Source organism: Uloborus diversus, chromosome 2, assembly GCF_026930045.1.
Source record: "Uloborus diversus isolate 005 chromosome 2, Udiv.v.3.1, whole genome shotgun sequence".
Taxonomy (NCBI): Eukaryota; Metazoa; Arthropoda; class Arachnida; order Araneae; family Uloboridae; genus Uloborus; species Uloborus diversus.
Window position 1 is genome coordinate 67,983,740 of NC_072732.1, and position 20,721 is coordinate 68,004,460.

Below are 20,721 nucleotides of genomic sequence, written 5' to 3' on the forward strand. Positions count from 1 at the left end.
GCTAGTCTTTTGGTCGCCAAGTTTTGTTGCCAACTTGGCGACAAATTTTGCGATTTTTTTTCTTTTTAATTTGGTTGCAATTTGGCCATTGTTTGTGATATTTGGAGAGTAAACAATTGAATCACATTAAAATTGCCAATAATGGGAAAATGAGATTATATTGGAGTAAAAGGAAGTCATGTGATGCACACATCAGCTCGTTTCACTCGGGACCTCTATCGGCGGATAGCCACTGCTACTTGATAACTTTGAAGCCCCGATTCCCACCAGAAGAAGAGACGCCTGGTCTATTACAATTGAAAACTACTCGAAGAACTTAATTTTGACGGGAGTATTCATACTCTCCCTTAGTTAAAATGTGTGTTTCCTTTCAATTCATTTACATGTCTTTTAGCCAGGATCGTGTAAAATCTAATTAAAGCAGTATTTTCTACATTCAAATATCAATGTCACCTTATAAAGTTTCGCTCATGACAGAATGTCTGCAATTACGAGCGAGAAAATTAAGTTTAATGTTTCCCAAAATTGATCAACTTATCGGCTTTTTTACTTCCTTTTCCAAAAAAGGAAGTATTGTATTCGCGAAAAAATGTTCACCTCAAAAATCGATCTTAATTTCCATTTTACTCACCCCCGAATGAATGTTGAGTTTGTTTTTTTTTTTTTTTCGACTCGATAACACGTGGATAAGTGCCTTAGAACGTATACGACACGCGAAATATCCATTTTGACGGATCCCGAGTTAATTACAACGAGTTTTCTCGTGACGTCTGTATGTACGTATGTGAGGATGTGCGTATGTGCGGATATATGTCGCATAACTCAAGAACGGAATGCCCTAGAAAGTTAAATTGGTACATAGACTCCTATTGGGGTTTAGTTGTGCACCTCTCCTTTTGGTTGCATTCGGGTGTTTCTAAAGGGGTCTGTTGCCCCTTTTTGGCGGGAAATCAATGTTAATTTCGATGTAAACTCAAGTAGTGTTATAATTTGGAGGACACTTGGCGATATGTCAACAGTATTTTGGTCGCCAAGTTTTGTCGCCAACTTGGCGACAAATCTGGCCATTTTATTTATTTATTTATTTATTTATTTATTTTTTGAATCCGGTTTCAATTTGACCACTGTTGGTAATATTTAGAAAGTAAACTATTGAATCACATTAAAAATGCCAATAATTCTTTTTTTTTTTTTTGAGTGTGTGTTTACGTTGTTTTTGTATCTCTAATGATTTTTTTAAATTAAAGATTTAGATTTCAAGTAACACTTTTTGTAGTAAGTAGGGTACATTTGACAAAACTGTACACTAGATAAGAATTGTATGCATTTTTAAAGCATGTAAAAAATATATAAAAAACTGTTTCTTGTTTTTTGCGGTAGTAGTTGACTGCAGATTTTCAAGCAAATAATAAGAGCAAATGAATTGTAAGACAGCTATAATTGACTGCTCTGATGATTTAACAACAAACAGTTGGAAAATGTCTGCGAAAAAAGTGCTTAGTATTTTTTTATTACATTTTTTTAAGTTTTCAAAAAAGTGGGAAATGTTCTTTATCTTTATAAATACAGTACTATTTGCTAAAATGTTTGTACAAAAAGTTTAACGTGCATATTTACTTAACGTACATTTATCTGAAGGCAATTATATCACTTAAATCCTGGCACATTTCAAGCCAAATATAAAGAATATTGTCAAAGCATCAAATATAACCTTGCCGTTAAATACTGGTTTCATTATATTTTTCTCTCACATTTATTTTAAATAATAATATTATCAATTTTTTCTTTAAAGTGTTAATAAAAAGTTACGTTTATTATTATTTTTTAGTTCATTTTTTCAATTTTCCTTTCCCTTTGAAGCTGTCCAATAAGTCAGTTATCAAAAATGCGTTTGAAGTTGATTGTTAAAAAAATTTCAAAATTAAACGAGGTACAAACACCTCTACGAAAATGTTTTTCACAATTTGAGTAGTTTTTTCAACTTGCCGTGGGACACCTTCTACTTTTATTTGATGATTTTAGAACACCTTGAGCGAAACTTAACCATTTAGTTCACTTTGAAACACTTAAATGTAAATATTACAGTTCTTTAGTTATTTCGGGAGGTCCATGAAAAACAGGAAAAAAAAGAAAAAAAGCATGGATCCAAAAAAATAAAAAAATGGTTCGAGCCTGATTTTAAGCCTGTAAAGAAACAGTCGCACTTTTTTTTTTTCGTTAACTTTAAGCAACACACTTAACATATTTTTGGTTGCAACAACTCTTTCAATTTTTTCTACTGATTTATTCAATAAAATATTACAAATAAAAAGCTACTTTTAACCGTCAACAATAATGAATTACAATGTTATTTCAAATCAAGCTAATGAAATTAATTTCAAAGTTAATGGAACGGTCACGCAAATTCTAAATACGCGGTTGTTCCATCTGGCGTGCTTTATTATCAACAATTAATTTCGTAACAGTCAGTACTTTACTGCTAGTATCATCATAAGCTATTGGTATTAATTCATGCCAAAAACATTCTATAAAGTTGTAAACATGAATGCTCGTCTCCGATTCAAGTTATTACGACTGAGTAGTTTTAATGCCGGAATCAGTTTGGAAATTTATCATTACAATGTAAAAATTGTAATTCTAGCGCTATTAGAAGTTTACCTCCTAAAGGAAACATAGTATATTTTTGGAGCCGTTATTCCGATGCATTTCCCCAACCAAAAGCACTGCTTATGATATATTGGACGAATTTGCTTCAATTTTTACGTTTTCATCATGTACTTCAACGTGCCGCTTGGCGCTATATGGTTTTGAAAAATTGGTTTTTCGAGGGACCTAAAAATGTATCCGGCATACTACGGTAGTGTAACTTTTTATGTAAATTTCTCTTTTCAATGAGTCATTTCTTAGATGAAACAGAGATTATACTACATGTATACTTAGAGCAGTAAAATAAACGAGCTGATGTGTGCATCACATGACTTCTTTTTACCTCTAATTTAATGTAATTTCCCCATTACTGGCAATTTTAATGTGATTCAATAGTTTACTCTCTAAATATCACCAACAGTGGCCAAATTGAAATCAAATTAAAAAAAAAAAATGCAAAAATTTGAAACTTGGCGACCAAAAGACTGGCGATCTATCGCCAATGTCCGCCAAATTATAACACCACTTGACTTTATAATATAAAAAGTTTCACAAAAAATGTATTTTTATTTTACCCGAACTACAGGGTTTTACCTACAAGCGTGGGATGGTGTCATTTTGACCTCTTTAAGAAACAAGCTGATGACTTCCTTCTACGCCAATTTAATGGGGGAAATTTTTTTCTGCGAACATAAGACTTCTTTTTTTGTAAAAGGAAGTAAAAAAAGAGAGAAAAAACATGAAAGAAAACGTATAGCACATCAAAAATGTCGCTAAAAAACAAAAGTCAATAGAAAAAAATGTTGAAACATTGAAAATTGGAAAGTAGGGTATTGAGTTGAGGACAATGTGTCTCGATCTGTCGGTCTGTCGGTCAGCTTAGGTATCTCAACACCTAGAAAAACTTGTTATACAGATTTTGGGAATATTATTGGGAAATTGGCTTATTATTGGCAAATATTTCCCTACTCTTTACTTACGTATGGGTAGGGAAAACATTCCAAGCGCAGTTTTTAGTGCCAAAAAATTAATGCTAGTGAATTAAGAGAGTCAATATCCCAAATTTCGAAATCATACCACTTTTTGCTTGTAGCAGAATTTTGTACTAGGGATTATATGTTCTATTCAAGAATTCATTAAATAGATAAACAATAGTTTCATGACGGCAACTACATACTAGTTTGTATTGTGTATGAAATGATTTCCATTGATATATAATGGTAATATGAGGGATTATTTTTTCTCCCCATACAAGATAATCTGGGAACAATTCTTTCTTAATCTGGAAATTTAAAAAAAAAAAAAAAAAAACTCGTATTCAACTCTTTCGAACCGAATTATTTTCCAGTATACTAAAAGAAATGAACTGAAATTTCCAGCAAAAGTCTGCCGTTTAGTTTATGAATTTATGCGCTCTAGTATACATTTTTAGTAGACTTTATTTAATACTACCTAAATATAGATAAAAAAAACTTGAACTAACTACAAAAACCAAATTTCAGAATAACAATAAAACTATAAATCTTAACATACTGTAGATATTTTTTGGTTCTCGACCTAAAGAACATTGCAGGAGCTCTGATTAGTTGGAACAGGTGTTGTAAATACCTTTACGTTCCTATATTAAGTCAGCCTTTTCAAAGATATTTTAGATTTAATTTCTTCTTCGTAATCTCGTGAGGGCTTCTTAATTTCATATTTGTTATTAGTTTTTTGATTAAAACGCAAGGGTTGATTTAGAGATGTAAGATAACTTGATTAGCTACCGCTTCCTAATAAGACACGCAAGATTTCCCTTCGCGGCTTTTTGAACTCCGACATTGTAATGCATTTTGCGCTAAATGTATCACAAATTGAAACATATTGGAAGACTTTGGAGTATGAGGAAACATTTATAGTACAATTTTTACTTTGGAAATATTTTGCACGAAATATATTTATTCGTTCTTTGATTTCGCAGTATTGCTTTAAAACGTTCGAAGATTTTGTTACGTGTACCATCTTTGCTGATTATTCTATCCAATTTTGAGTACCGTTTACGTGTAGTTCACACATTTTTGATTGATTTGAAAGTCGAAATCCGTATGTTGTTTTACCCAAAAGTTACCAAAATTAGCTAAATTTTTAGTCACTTCACATGTAATTAGTAATTAATAAAGATAAAGGAAACTTTCAAACATTCTCAGACACTGATAATATCAACGGGAGTACTACTAAATGTTACCAAATCCACACTAAATTTGGCATCGCATTTTTGTTGTCAAATGTGTCACCATTCTATCGATACATCATCTTGTTCATCTTGTGATGGTTGCCAATTTATGACATTACTCCAGTCTGCATCGAAATTAACGTATATTTTCCGCAAAAAAAAAAAAAAAGTGCAAAGGCTTATTTAGATAGGAACTTCCGATTTGCAACAAAAAGGGAAAGTGCACAACTGGACTCCACTCAGACACGACATGCGAAAGTTCAATTTTCTACAGAATCCACGAAATGTAGGGGTTCGAGGGGGTTCAAAATGAATATATTGTCAGTATGTCAGTGGGTACATCAACGTGCTGACGGGCCAAAAAACATAATTAACTTTCGTTCGGAGGTGAGTAAATGGAAACTTAGGCTAAAATTTAAGTGACACTTTTTTGTGAGGACCTACTATATTTCGCAAAAGTAAATAATTATTGTGATATATGACATGCCGAGTGTCTCCAAAGAGAAAGGTGCAATTTCATAATGCTACCTACTTGGGAATATTGGGCCTATACTTGCTCTCCAATTTTGCTTGAAAGAAAGAACGAGTTGTAAAACTTCAATTGGCTACCACTAGATGTCTCTGTGTTATCGTATATGTTTCACTTGTCCTTTATTATTCAATTGTGTAAGTTGGTGATCAAGGGGATGGTGATTTTGCATTATATGATTGCCTCCTGTTCTAAAGATATTTCTACTGAACTGTCGTATTAGCTATTAGCTCTTTTAACAACAGTACCTCGTGCTTTTCTTCTTTTTTTTAAATTTTCATTTTTTCCTTTTATAATTTTTTTTTTAAATTCTTATTATAATTTATCTTTTTAAAATGAAATCATTACTCCTCAAGTTTGAAATTTTCCCCACATTTTGCATCTGTTATTAAACTAAAACCCTCATTATTTTTAAAAGAAGCTTGCAGTAATTGTCAACCTAATCTCCCGCGAAACAAAAACATTTGTTTCTTTCCCAAATATTCAGTCCTTATACCCTGGTAATCCAAAAGTTACGGAATCGAGCCAGGAAGTTCAATATTTATAATGTATCGTAAGATATTGACCGAAAGGCTGGTGTTATTTTAGTGAGTGTTTATATTCTTTATTCTTATTAACTTCAAGATGAGATTCTGACATATTTTGCAATAGAGATGTCATCAGAAGGAGTTTATTATATCAACTCATGAAAGTAAATATTTCATAAAATTTTATTTTTCAACGTTTTTGATAAGTCTTATAGCAGCTGGATGTGAAATATAGCTTCTTTTTTACTTTCTTCTATGCGTAATGGACAGAAGAAAATATTGGATTCATGAACATTTTCGAGAAAAAATTTTGCTATTTCGAGAAATCCTATTTTTATCAAATGTTACATCACAAAATGAAACATTAAGCCGATTTACAAATCCACAATAATCTAAATCATTTATTTCAATCTCAAACAAATACGCAGTAGATGTCCTAAATTAGTGTCAAGACAACATGAAATTTACTTTTCAAAAGACAATAGCTCATACTAGAACCAAACGAAAACTGCCATTCAAAATTCGATAAAATTTCATTTCGTTTTCATGTTTTATTGTTCTCATTTGAGTTAATTTGTAGATTTTTCTAGATCTACTTTTATGATACGTATCACATTATCAAATATTGTACAATTTGAAGAAAAAATATTTCTGTGTTTTTAATAATAGCAAATGCAAGTGAAATTTCGTGTCTCGCTGCACCCATTCTTCCGCTATTATTAACAGAACAATAGCCCAAGAAAAAAAGCAGAAAGATACTTCACAGCAAATTGACTAACTCATTTGGCACTGTACAGTCCTTGGGCACTCGAGAAGAAACACAGGGGGGGGGGGGGGTTAAACGCTAAAAGAAGGAACCGAACCGTTCGAATTTTAATTTTAAAGTCCGAAAATGGCAGAAAATGGCCCTTTATACCCGAAATACTTATCCGATCAATTCGACTTTTACGCCATTCTAAAGCGCGCGAAAAACACCCACAGAGTTCATTTATTTCCTTCAAATTAAAAAAAAAAAAAAAAAAACCGAGCTGATGTGTGCATCACATGACTTTCTTTTACTCCAATTCAATGTCATTTTCCCATTATTGGCAATTTTAATGTGACTCAATAGTTTACTCTCTAAATATCACAAACAGTGGCCAAATTGAAACCAGATTTTAAAAAAAATTGACAAATTTATCGCCAAGTTGGCGACAAAACTTGGCGACCAAACGACTGGCGATATAGAGCCAAGTGTCCGCCAAATTCTTGAATTTACATCGAAATTAACAATGATTTCCCTGCAAAAAGGGGCAAAAGACACCTTTAAAAACACCCGAATGCAACCAAAAGGGGAGGTGCACAACTAGACCCCACTAGGAGTCTACGTACTAAATTTCAACTTTCTAGGACACACCGTTCTTGAGTTATGCGACATACATACGCACATACGCACATCTGCACATACGTACATACAGACGTCACAAGAAAACTCGTTGTTATTAACTCGGGAATCGTCAAATTGGATATTTCTCGTGTCTATACGTTCTTAGGCACTTACCCACGTGTGGTCGAATCGGAAAAAAAAAACTCAACATTCATTCAGGGGTGAGCAAAATGGAAATTAAGGTCGATTTTTGAGTGAAATTTTTTTTCCCGAATACAAGACTTCCTTTTTTGTAAAAGGAAGTAAACGAGCTGATGTGTGCATCACATGACTTCCTTTTACTTCAATTTTAATGTCATTTTCCCATTATTAGTTATTTTAATGTGATTCAATAGTTTACTCTCTAAATATCACCACCAATGGCCAAATTGGAACAAGATTTTTAAAAAAAATCGACAAATTTTTCGCCAACTCGGCGACAAAACTTGGCGACCAAAAGACTGGCAATATATTGCAAAGTATCCGTCAAAATTGACACCATTGTCCGTCCACCAACTGAGTATACATTGAACTTAACAGTGATTTCCCCCCAAAAGGGGGCAAAAGACCCCTTTAGAAATACCCGAATACAACCAAAAGAGGAAGTACACAACTAGATCCCACTAGGAGTCTACGTACAAAATTTCAACTTTCTAGGAAACACCGTTTTTCAGTTATGCGACATAAATACGCACATAAACACATCCGCACATACGCACATACATACATACGGTCGTCACGAGAAAAGTCGTTGTAATTAACTCGGGGAATGTCAAAATGGATATTTCGGGTGTTTATACGTTCTTAGGCACTTATCCGCGTATGATCGAGTTGAAAAAAAAAAAACTCAACATTCATTTGGGGGTGAGCAAAATGAAAATTAAGGCCGAATTTTGAGTGAAAATTTTCTCGCCATTTTAATACTTCCTTTTTTGTAAAAGGAAGTAAAAAAGCTGTAAAATCATCGGGAAAAAATTAAAAAACACTGCTAAGTTAAATAAAAAAAATTTTTATAGGGTGGTTCGGAAAAATCGAATTTTTTATTTCGGAATCGCGTTACCTATAAAACGTTGTAGCTTGATATCCTCGATAGGGAAAAAATTTAAAAAAAATTTTGAATTAACATCTTCAGTTTGCGCATGGGACTGCAAGTTGGAAAATATAAATTAAAAATTTAATTTTTCAAAAATTTAAATTTTTTTTTCTATTTTTTATAGTGCAGCAACCATAAATTATCATTATATAGCGTGGTTTGAACCTAAAAAAAAAATATTATTTTTACATAAGATCTTTAGTCGTACATAAAATTGAAAAAAAAAAACATTTTTTCGAATCCAACCCTAATAAATATGTCTCTTTTAAAGAACTTTTAAAAACAATAGAGCTGTTCTTAAGCGTTTTTTACCTTATAATACTCATATTTGAAGCAAAAATCTATCTTATCATTTACTCACATTAGCTCGTCGTGATATGCTCAAAAATGACTTTTTAAGCTTTTAATTTGCAGCACATCGATCGTCAAAAGTATCTAAATGTGTCCGGGGGAAAAAGTATTTTGGTACAACACGAGAAACAAATGCAAAATGTCAAACGGTTATTTTAAATATTCGTCCTAAATCATAAATATTCTGAAAGGAGAAAACTTTTATTAAAGAAAATGAAAATATATTTGCATAAATAAATCATATAAGAATTCATTTCCCGAACGATTGTTTCACATTTTTACGACATCAGGGGAAACTTTTATGCCTCTGCTTTCATTCAAATTTAACAAAGTTCATCAATTTTATGTCCATGAATCTCAATGTTTCTTTAGCTGTATATATTTATTTATTCATTCAAATCATATCATTACAAGAGATTTATGTTAAACTTACGCTTGAAATTTTTTTAACAATAGCTTTTTCGGCAGCATAAAATCTATTACATTTCTAAAAATATTTTTTGATTTCGATGTTCATAAAATGATTGGGCCATTAGTATTTTGTTTTTTTTTTTTTTTTTTTTTTTTTGCATTTGTAAGCTGTGCAGATTACATGACAAATGAATTCAAATTATCTTGCTTGAGATGTGGGAACGGAAATACATGGTATGATCCAAAAGTAATGAGCCTCACTTTATAGTAACGCCCCTGCAGCTCGCTCCGCTTGGCACCGACGTAGGTGGAGGTTGTTGGTTTTACAGCGCAATGCTGGTCAGTTGCCTCCAAGCTTTCGGAACGGCAACACCAGCCTTAACATTAACCCATATACGGTGATTCCTGACACGGCGATATGAAAAGTTCGTCAGAGCAAAGCAGAGATCATTTCGATTTCGATTCCGAGTCACAACTGACTACAACTGTATTTATGTCGAGGACTGCATACTGAGTGCCTTGCCTCCATTATTTTTTATACCGATAGATGGCAGCACCGTCACCGAATCGAACAATTAATGAGAATTTAGAACTAGACCAGGAGGTAATAGCTACCTGGTGCTAGCACCCCCAGAGGTATCGTTTCACTTGGAGGACATTGAGACCACGAGCATATTTAACGTCGCCCAGTCCCCTCTAATGACGACGGTGGATCTTCGACCATTGAGGTTCGAACTCAGGACCCTCGGGCCCCGAATCCGACACTCTACTGATTGGGCTACCACGGCCCCAAAGAGATCATATTATGCTTCCGTTTTCCTTCCCAAACGTTCACAGTGCTTCAATAGGCACTTAGGACTGAGTGTCTGTCGTATTCGCAAGCAGAAAAATCGCACGAGGACTTTTGTAAGGCCAGGAAGTGGTGACTGTCGAACCCCAGTCTGGACAGCCGTTCTCCGCCCGTACTGACGTAAATTTGCAACGAGAGTGTGAATTTTTAACACGGACTGGTGTTTGAGTCTCTACGAAGTAGCAAAAGCCCTGGACTTATCGGGAGCAATGGTGCAATGCATTGCTACGGAGAAGCTGCACATGCGGAAAGTCTGCGCGAAACTTTTGACGAGAGTTCTGACTGAAAAAGGTCCGAGTCAACGCTCCCGTGTTGCCCTAGCCTTCCTACAGTCCGGGCTTGTGCCCTCCTAACTTCATCTTGTTTCTACTATTGAAATCAGCGCTGAAGAGGAACATTTCGACTCCATCGAGAACATCCAAGCGCATGTCAAGGCAGGCCTTAAAGTCCTGGAAATGCTGCCTACAGATGTACATTGTTGCAGGAGGTGCCTATTTTTAAGGACTATTTGGCAGTTGTACCGATCAGCTCAGTAAATCTGTGTTTTTAAACGAAGACTCATTACTTTTGGATCGCATCATGTATTCTAATTACTACAAAAAAGTTACTTTAAAGTTATGAGATAAGTAATTACTTACCGATGTACTCGTAGTACCTGGAATCAAAAAAATATTTTTTAAATTAGAAATTATTCTCACCAAGAAACTACGCAAAGAGTACATTATGGAATTTTGTTTTGACAAGTTTCAATTGAAAGAGAATAGTGAAACATGTTTTTAACGCCTATACTATTTGCCCTCGACCCCCCGTTATTGAAATATAAAGTGTTAAAGTCGTGAAACATTTAAGAAAAGTCGCCAAATCTAGCAAGAAACGTCAGGTTCTGGAAACAGCAAATCAGAATGTTTAAAATTTAAACATGTAGAAATTGAAAGAGGATAATGAAACATGTTTTTTGACGCATAATTATTTGCCCTCATCTCCCCGTAATCGAAATATAAAGTCGTGAAACATTTTTTAAAAAGTCGCCAAATTTATCAGGAGACGGCAGTTTCAGGAAAGAGCGAATTAGAATTTTAATATCTTTGAATGTTAACGCAGCTACAGTGTCTATTTAGGGGTCCCTTTTTAGCTAAATACGGCGACTTTTTCTCAAAATAATACACCACTTTCAGACCTTATATTTCAATAACAGAATAGCAATGGCAAGTGATTTATACGTAAAAAAATATATTTCAGCATACTCTTTCAATTACTGAATTTTAATTTATTTATTTTAACGTTCATAAAGCAAAAAATTAGCAATGCAGGCACGTGTTACGGTGACTCAGGGAACCCCTTTTCAATGGAATGAGTGGGAGCTTTGGGGTGCGAAGTCATCCGAGGAAAGCAACGAGGTGGAACACGATACAGTATAAATTGTAAAAATGTAGAAATAACAAAATAGTCAAGAAAAGTTAAACCTGGAATCGAAATTTCTTACATAATTAACTTCGAAAAGAAAACATTAAACAATGAAGCTCGTAAAAAAATCTCTAAGAAATAAATTTTCTATTGCTAACAAAACCACTGGTAAAAAGAAATGAAAAAGAAATAATAACAATAATAATAAACAGCTGCAAGCTTCCGGTTAGAAAAATTATGCAACGAAAGCAAATGTTTTTATCCTGACAGTTTTAAAATGGAAAATATAAAACTCACAAATGTTACGTCGCTGCTCAAGTATAAAAGCCGCAGGAAAAAAATCCAATTGATATGACAGAAATAAAGACAAATTTAATAACATCGAAGACTGTAGACATATAATAGTCCAAGACAGTTAATTACAAGTCATCATAAGAAGCTCTTAAACGTGTAACAGTTTTTTTGTTGCTCAGAAATGCAGATAGTTACGAAATTCAAAAATCGGTAATTTAATTGGGAAATATTCCCCAAGGAAACAATGGAGAAACAAGTATCTCCTTCACGTGGTTCGAAACTCTGAACACCATATTCTCTGGACCTCCCCTCGTTATTTTACAACATTATCATATTTACCACTCAAGTTTTGGTCCTTTGTAATCTCTTACGCGTTTATTAGCACTTCAACAACTAAAGTTCATTGTGAAACTCATTGAGCATTGTTGTTGTAAAGTTTATGAAGATGTTACGTCTCTTGATGCTTGTGAATATAATTAAACTCTCATTGTAAGATACTTTTATTGTAGTTTAACTGGGGATAATTTCTGAGCTTATTTCGTAACATATTGTATTTCTCCTTATTCCTAAAATTTGAATATTCTTCAATAAACACACTGGAAAAATATTTTTAGCCTGATTTTTCGTAACCTAAAAAAAAAGAGGTTAACACTTCATGAAAATCTTGTTAAAAACAAAAAGGAAAAGATGATGAAATTTTCGAACAAATACCGAGAAATCCCATCGCAAAGAATAGCAACTAACTGCAACTATTATTTGTTATAGCGGGAACATCGTTCTAATTGAATTGAACTTATTGCGTAAAAGTGAACTGTTTCAAGCAAACGTTATTTCACTTGACCGTTGGTTGGGTTATCGTGAACCATTCCTTTTTATGCACTGACGAAGAGGCTTGCTCAAACCTCGAAACAACTGTTTGCTGTGTTTTAACTCTTTTTAAATACTTTTATTTGTACTTTTATTCACGTTGTCTTACTCATGAGTGAATACAGTGCTGGCCAAATTATAAGACTAAAGATTTTTTTTTGTTTTTTGTACACTATTTGTACTAAAATACTATTTATTTTACTGTTTAAAGTACAGTACATACTGTACACTATTTATTTTACTGTTTAATGTTTGCAGGTGGCAGCACTGTCTGCTTTGTTTATGTTCTTTGTTTATCTACCTACCAGGAACATAACCTCAATAAGCTTAAACAGTTTACTAGTTCTTTTTATTAGTGTGTACTGTCACATTTAATGTTAGTTTTAGGTAATTAGTGACTATGTATATAAGAGTATATATAATAGTGAGTATAAACAATTTTTTACCTCCTTTTTTAAAAAGTTAAGAAATGGTGTAAACCTTGTGAAAAGTATGCCAAAAAGACTTAAAATGCTCATCAAAAACAAGGGAATGCATACTAAATATTAGATAATTATTTCACTGTTCGTTATTGTGTCTATAGTTATGTAATCAATAAAGAATTTGCTTTCAAAACAGTCTTAATCTAATAATTTGGCCAACACTGTATTGTTACATTGCATTGTGGCGCCCAACCTACGGCCCGTGGACCGCATCCGACTCTCGAAGCTTATCCGTGAGCCTCTTTGTTTTGTTTAATGTTACAAATTGAAAAGCACAATTACTGAAGACATTCCAATTTTGGAGCTGAATATTTAGAAATTGGTTTCTGAAATACAGATGCATTTAATAAAATAAGCATGAAGTAATTGATAACAACAATAATTGATTTGTAATTTTCTTTCATTTTTCCATATTTTTTCATGTTATTTAGAAAATTAATGAAAAATTTTAAATTTTATTTTTATTCTGGCCTGCGGAAATGGTTTTAAAATCAGGTGCGTCCCACGGGGAGAAAAAGGTTGGGCACTACTAAAATAACTTTTTTTTTTGTGCTTTTGCTTTGTTTGTTTCAACCAGTATTTCATCACTCAAAGTCAAACCTAGAGTTATAATCTTGTATTTGTGTTTTTATCAAAATTTTGTAACCATTTATTGTTTTTCGTGAAATTCCTCAATTATTTACACTATACTTTGCAGGAAGATTCCCTCGGCTTGTTGGTGAACGGCTACAGGTATAATTTAGAAGTTTTAGATTCCGACTCACTTTTAAATCGGATAAATGAATGGGATTACCCTATATTTGATTTAAAAGCCCAAGCTCAAGATCTTATACTTAGCCAGGTAAGCATTCCCATTCACTATTGCTTGATTTTAATCGTTTTTATTTTCTGCATATATTTTTTTTTTCAAACTGAATCTGATCAGAAGTTTCTTGCGAACATTCTCTTTTTCAGAGGTGCTCATGAGAATGTGGGGTTCTTGGCGCAGGTTGAGAATTTGAAATTTTAGGTGGTATTTTAAAGAGCATATCTCTTGTTGGGGGAACTCTCCTTTTGTGGGGTATTCTGCAGCATTTGAGGGCGGGGGTGCGCCATCACTTTTGGGGGAATGGACACCCCAGTTGTTTTTTTCTCATTTGGGACCATAATGTGGTCCACCTTTGTGGTAGAGGTAAGCATCTGACTCTCGACGCTTATCCGTGAAACCCTTTGTTTTGTTTAATGTTAAAAATTGAAAAGCACAATTACTGAAAATATTCCAACCTTGGAGTCCAATATTTAGAAATTGGTTTTTGAAAAAAAGATGCATTTAATAAAACAAGCATAAAGTGCCCGTCTATGAGGTTTGAGTACACTGCGCACAAACTGTATTTGGTGCCCTCCTCCTTTCTCTGTATGATTGAGTAATTGAAAGAATTTGGCTTTGGAATTTGTGAAAAAGGTTTAAATTTCAAAGAGTTGTTTTTTCATTTAATACTTACGTAATGCTGTAGTGTCGTATGAAATTACTCCATTTTTAAAAACTTTAGCTACAGAGTCCTGTGTATGTGAATCATGTGCAAATGCTTTAATATGGACTTGCAGTAGAGTATGGAAATTTATGATGCACTGAGAAAACAAACCAGCAGATTTTTAAACAATAACATTGTTTTTGCTAATATAAAGATTCTGATGCTCAACAACGTGAAAAAAATATACAATTTATAAGTTAATTGTATTCGATTATAATGTTTTAAAAAATTTTAATGTCTCTTGTCTTCATATGTATTGTGATCCTCTGTAGGTTAAGCGCCTCTTAGCTTTCATGTGACAAACTGCTGAATATTCTCTCTTAATAGCTAGTTTTCAAAAGTTATCCATTATTATTATTGATGTTGTTGCATTGGTAAATAGTTTAAATCGTAAAAAAATAACGAATTGTAATATCAATAAAAGTATTTTATATGTTGCACTACCTAATGTAATTAGAGTAAGCTTTGGGAAATCTTTTGAGATCAATAGTTTAAGCTCATCATAAGTTGTACAAAAACGAGACTTCCAATAAAAATGGTCTCTAAGTTTCATGTAAATGCACGTGTATTTTCAAAATTTGATTTATTTTCCTCATTTTGAGAAGAAAAGCAATATCAGCATAGAAATACTGATGCAGAATGTTTTTTTTAATTCTCCATATGCCTATGCTTTTCAAAAAAAAAAACATTAATACGGTTACATTATCTTTTCTTTTTTCTTTTTCATTTTTTTAACTTAAGAGTTTTAGACATTTAGGGTGTACAAAATATGTCCTCAAAATTTGGACATTCTTCTTAAAAACTCAGTTGGCCTAGTCATAAATATCCTCAAAATGTTTTTTTAATGTTAATAAAAGCAATTATCGGAATATCTTCAACCAAAAAGTAAATAAAAGAAATGCATAGTTTGCTACCATTCACACCCAACTTCCTTAGCAAAAAATATTCAAAAGCAAGTCGCTTTGTTTGAAGTAGGTTAAGTGATCAGTTATGCATAAATTATTTGTACCAAAATAGAATTTTTTTTTTACAATTTAACTATTAAACAATTCTTAAATAAAAATACTAAACACAGTTGTATAATTTGAAAATATGCAACGAACTAGAATTTGTAATTCGTTATAAACAAAATATTTTTTCCAACAAACTGGCAGCTAAACATTTTTAGAGCCAATTTTTATAACCAGAAAAAATAAAAGAGCTTTAACTGAAAATAAAAGAGCTTTAACTGTCAATAAAACGCAATAAACCATGGCATTATCTTATAATAATAATGCAATCAAATTATATTATATCTTTTTCTAAACCTGCCGAGTCAATTTATTTTATTTTATTTTTATTTTTTTTGAATGTATAAGAGCATTAATATAGAATGAAAAAAATTCAGTATTAAATGTGACATTTAATTAAAGACAACAAAACTTTCAATATCAATAATAGAAATTATTAAAATATTTAATTTATAATCTTGGCAAATAATGGAAGAGAAATTCGATTCATAAATAAAGCTCCCTGAGAACTTAGGATACGTTTTTCTTCTTTATTTTAATGAATCAAGGTTAAATACTTAAATAAAACTCGGTGCTTCTTGAAAACGCTAAAAACTCGGAGAAAATGTTTACAAATGAAGCTTAAAGCTAGCAAATTGCTTTGAAATCATTTGTGAAATAAATAAATAACAGTGTAACAAAAAACTACAACTTAAAATACATAAATAAATAAAATCTTAATAAAAAAAGAAATAACACTATAGAAGATTTTTATATACTCTTAGAAATTGTTTTGACATAAAATTATAAAGTTTCTAAAGGATAAAACCTTACTTTTGAATTTTTAACTTTAAAATATAATTTCTAAGTTACATATTTGCTTTAAAAATACAGAATTCAAGGTAAAAGTTTTGTTTATTTTGTATTGTGCTACGCATAGAGTAAAAGAAATATATGTTTATTTTTCAATCAGATTGCTGCATTTACAAGTTTAAAATTTGTTTAATAGCATCCTAAATGAGTATTTTCTTCAACATTGGTGGCTACATAGTTTGAATTTGTTATTATAGTATTAATAGAAGACTAAATTAGACACTTTACCAAATGGCAACACGACGTATTTTAAGGGTTAAAAAAAAAAAATTATCAACCTTTCATTGTATGGTAAATATTTATATCTTACATGCGCAAGGGTAATATTTTGATTGCTTTATTTTTTGTTGCACAAAACACTCTAAAAATACTCCAAATATATCAGATTCTTGTTTTATTGCACTAACTTTATGAAGAATACAGACTCCACTTCTATATAAAGGCAGTTTGAAAGTTTCCATGAAAAGTGTTTAAATAATACTTTTTGATTGAGTAACTCACGTAGCTTATGAGATACGTCCGAAAAAATCCGTCCCTGTCGAAAAACAATTATTTAAATTTTGTTTATGGAAATATCAAAATTCTTATTGCACTATACAGAAGCAGAGTCTATATTCTTCATAAAGTTTGTGCAATGAATCAAGGATCTAACATTATAAGAGTATTTCTATGGTATTTAGTGAAGCAATTAATGACTGTTACCGGTGAATTGCATACAAGCTTAAAATCACAAAATCACTTGTAGACATGCAATGATACAAGATATTGACAGACATAAAAAAGAGAGATAACCCTGCAAAATTCTGGTTTAGAGACCTACTACGTTCCAGAATATACAGTAATAAAAATCAATTCCACCTACGCAAGAACTAAATCGACTTTCTGATAAAGATTTGAGACATCCTCGATGGGAGTAATCTTTAGTCTAAGGAGCTGAAAGAATCCAGCTCGCATGTTTAATATTTTCCATTTCGAGTTGAGTTATTTTTAAGACTAGATATTAAAAGAGTACATGAATCACCATTATGACACTTTATTATTAGGCAAATAACTATTCATTGTTTTCAACTTGTTCAAAAAAAAAAAAAATCAACAAGTATGTGGCAAAATAAGACCTAATAATAAGTCTGTACATAAAGTTTTATATGCTTTATAAGCTCGTTTCAAACTGCTTAGCAATTATTTCTATAGCTTAGCATTCTTGTTCAAAAGACTGCTCTGTGAAAACTTCTGTGTAAAATTTGGAAGTTGAGACTAATTGAATTTTGGTAATTTGATGGTTAGAAATAGTTTATACGCAGGAATAGTTCATAGATTGAAATTCCGCTAAACGTTTAAAAGCAAAGCATAATTTTCAACACTTCATGTTGCCAGTAACACGGAATACGTTTAATTACAAACTTGTGCGAATCAATGGAATCAAGCCAATTTTTTTTTTACAAAATCACCTTTATTTACATCATTTAATTATAAAATCAAAATTACCACTTAGTAAGCCCCCCCCCCCTTTTTCCAGCACCATTTTCACTCTACTGGGCATAGAGTCAAATAGAGTTTTGCACTTTTCCTTGAATTCTTGATCTCCAAACCATGTTTTTAGCAAAGCACAAATCATTTTTTCTTTTGTTGTGCAATCAGATTTTCACTCAATGTCACAATGGCCTGCATCTTCCATGCAGAAATATCCATGGCTAACAAAAAGATAAAAAATGACCGGATTGAGAAAAAACAGCAAAAGTAGAAATTTATAACACTTAAATAAAACAATATTTATGACAAAAAACTTGAGGTTACGGCGCCTAATCAATTGGTAGGCTAAACAGTTGTTATAAACAAAGATTGAACAACCTAAAAAATTTGGAAATTAAAAATTCCCAACTTAATTCCATGAATTCGCACAAGGGTGTAGGATAAAAATTTCAGCAAGAATAATTTGTGCCTTATATAGTGTTAAGTTTATGTAATGCATAACTTAGTAACGGTTGTGATAAGTTCGTTTAGTTTAAAAGTTTGCATATTAATTAGTTAAAATTTTTTATATAATAGTATTTGTAAATATCGCCGAAGATTTTCACATTTCCTTCGGTTTAGTTATGATTTACATTACGCAAATAGTTAATTAATTAGATACTATTGCGGAAATTTGTGCATAGGTTGTAAATAGTTTCAAGTTGCTCAGTAAAAAATTTTGGATAACAGGAACAGGAATCCTTTAAAAAGATCCGAAGATTTAAAAAGTTCCAAGTTATTTTTATAGAAATGATTCGAAGTTTTTCAAGGGATTTTTACGAATTTTAACGAAAAGAAAGCTTTATAATTGTCTTAAATTACGCTTGGCGATTAATTAACAGCGATCGCTAATCATACACTTATAATATGTTTTTAATTAATTTAGATACCTAGTATTTGTATTCTAATCCTTTTGTATACATGGATGTTTGTGATTTATATAACCTACTTAAAAATCGAAGAGTAGAAAGTCCTGTAGAAAAAGGTACGAAAACTGCTTAAGGTCTTTTTGTATCCGGAGAAAAATATCAAGTGACCGCAATGCTGATGGGAAAACTAGATGTGAAATCGCTGATATCAGAAACTTGCCACAACAACTGATGCGTTTGGGCGCGAACCTAGCTCATTGGACTTTCTGTTTTAAATTCCATGTTGCTTGTTTATACTTAAGCAGAGCAACAAATTAATGCATGCGATTAGAATGGTGTTCCCACCTTTTGATATATTTAAAGGGCAAAGAAGTTTTAAATGTCGGCGAAACTGGGGTTAAACCATTAGAATATTTTCACAGTGATTGCGTGATACATTATATGAAACTACACTGAAGAGCCAAAACATTATGACCACCCCTAACTTTTTCAAAGAACTCGTCTGGATGACGTGGACACCACACGATGAGTTGAGATTGGTATATAACTGGGGATGGAGAAGGTAAAGCTTCATTCGAGCACTTTCTTTTGCAAGTTACGGGAAAGGGAAAATTTCTTAGAGAATTTGATAGAGGGCAGATTGTGATAGCCGAAGACTCGAAACGAGTATCACAGAAACTGTAAGACTGGTAGATTGTTCACGATCTGTCGTTGTTAGTACTTTTGCAAAGTGCAAAAAAAGACGGTGAAACCAGCAGTAGGTCTAAAGGTGTTGTACGGCCACGCGTCATCAAAGATAAGGGACGTCGGAGACTAATCCGCTTGGTTAAGCAAAATCGAAGGCAGACATTTGATCTACTAACAGCTCAATGCAATGCAGGTGCGAGTGGAAGTATTTCCAAACACACAGTTCAGCGGACACTGTTGGATATGGGATTGAGCAGCAGACGTCCCATTCGTGTGCCTCTATGGACCAATCATCATCGCCAACTACGCCTACAGTGGGCACGAGAATACAGACATTTGTCCTTGGATGACTGGAAGACAGATGTTTGGTCCGACGAATCGCGACTTTTTGTTCATCACGTGGATGGTCGTGTCAGGGTTCGCCGTCTTACAGGTGAACAGTTGTTCCCGTCTTGTACCGTGGGTCGTAAACAGGCTGGTGGTGGGGGTATTATGATTTGGGGGATTTTTCCCTGGCAGGTTCTCGGACCCTTAGTTGTAGTAGAACATACCATGAAGGCTGTGGATTATCTAAACATCGTGGCAGATCAGGTGCACCCGTACATGGCGTCGGTCTTCCCTACTGGAAATGGCATCTTCCAGTAGGACGATGCCCCATGTCACAAGGCTAAAATTGTGCTGGAGTGGTTCCAGCAGCATGATTAAGAATTCCAATTGATGCCCTGGCCACCAAATTTACCGGATTTAAATCCTATTGAGCACATTTGGGATTTCATGGAAAGACAGCTCATAGCTGAAACACCACCATGTCAAGATATCTCAACTTTGCGTGTCGTTGTATTAACATTTGGTACAATCTATCTCCAGACGTCTACCAAGAGCCTGTGGCATCCATGTCAAAGCGAGTCGCAACTGTTTTGCAAGCCAAAGGTGGCACAACGCGTTATTGACTGGGTGGTTATAATGTTTTGGCTCATCAGTGTATATGTATATGAAATGTCGTGTACTTTATAATTGAAAGCGAAAAATAACAGTTCAATATTTACTGGTTTGCTCAGTTTCTAAATGAATGTATTTAACCCAAACATAACAAATTATGTATTTTAAAATGGGTTAAATATGAATGTGGATATTCGTGCTTTGCAGTTATTTGTTAAAAGACAAAATGTTTGCAATTAATTTAAGCAAGCCTTTTGAAATGAGCTAAACCCG

At 32.9% G+C, this 20,721-nt stretch overlaps 1 protein-coding gene across 1 annotated transcript in view; it reads left to right on the forward strand.

Moving 5' to 3' along the window:
- The window catches only part of LOC129216348 (cGMP-inhibited 3',5'-cyclic phosphodiesterase 3A-like), a 602,719-nt gene that overhangs the window by 510,622 nt on the left and 71,376 nt on the right, over positions 1 to 20,721 (forward strand). The window contains exon 6 of the mRNA XM_054850562.1: positions 13,769 to 13,912. Coding sequence (XP_054706537.1) covers positions 13,769 to 13,912 — 144 coding nt within the window. The remainder of the gene's footprint in view (positions 1 to 13,768; positions 13,913 to 20,721) is intronic.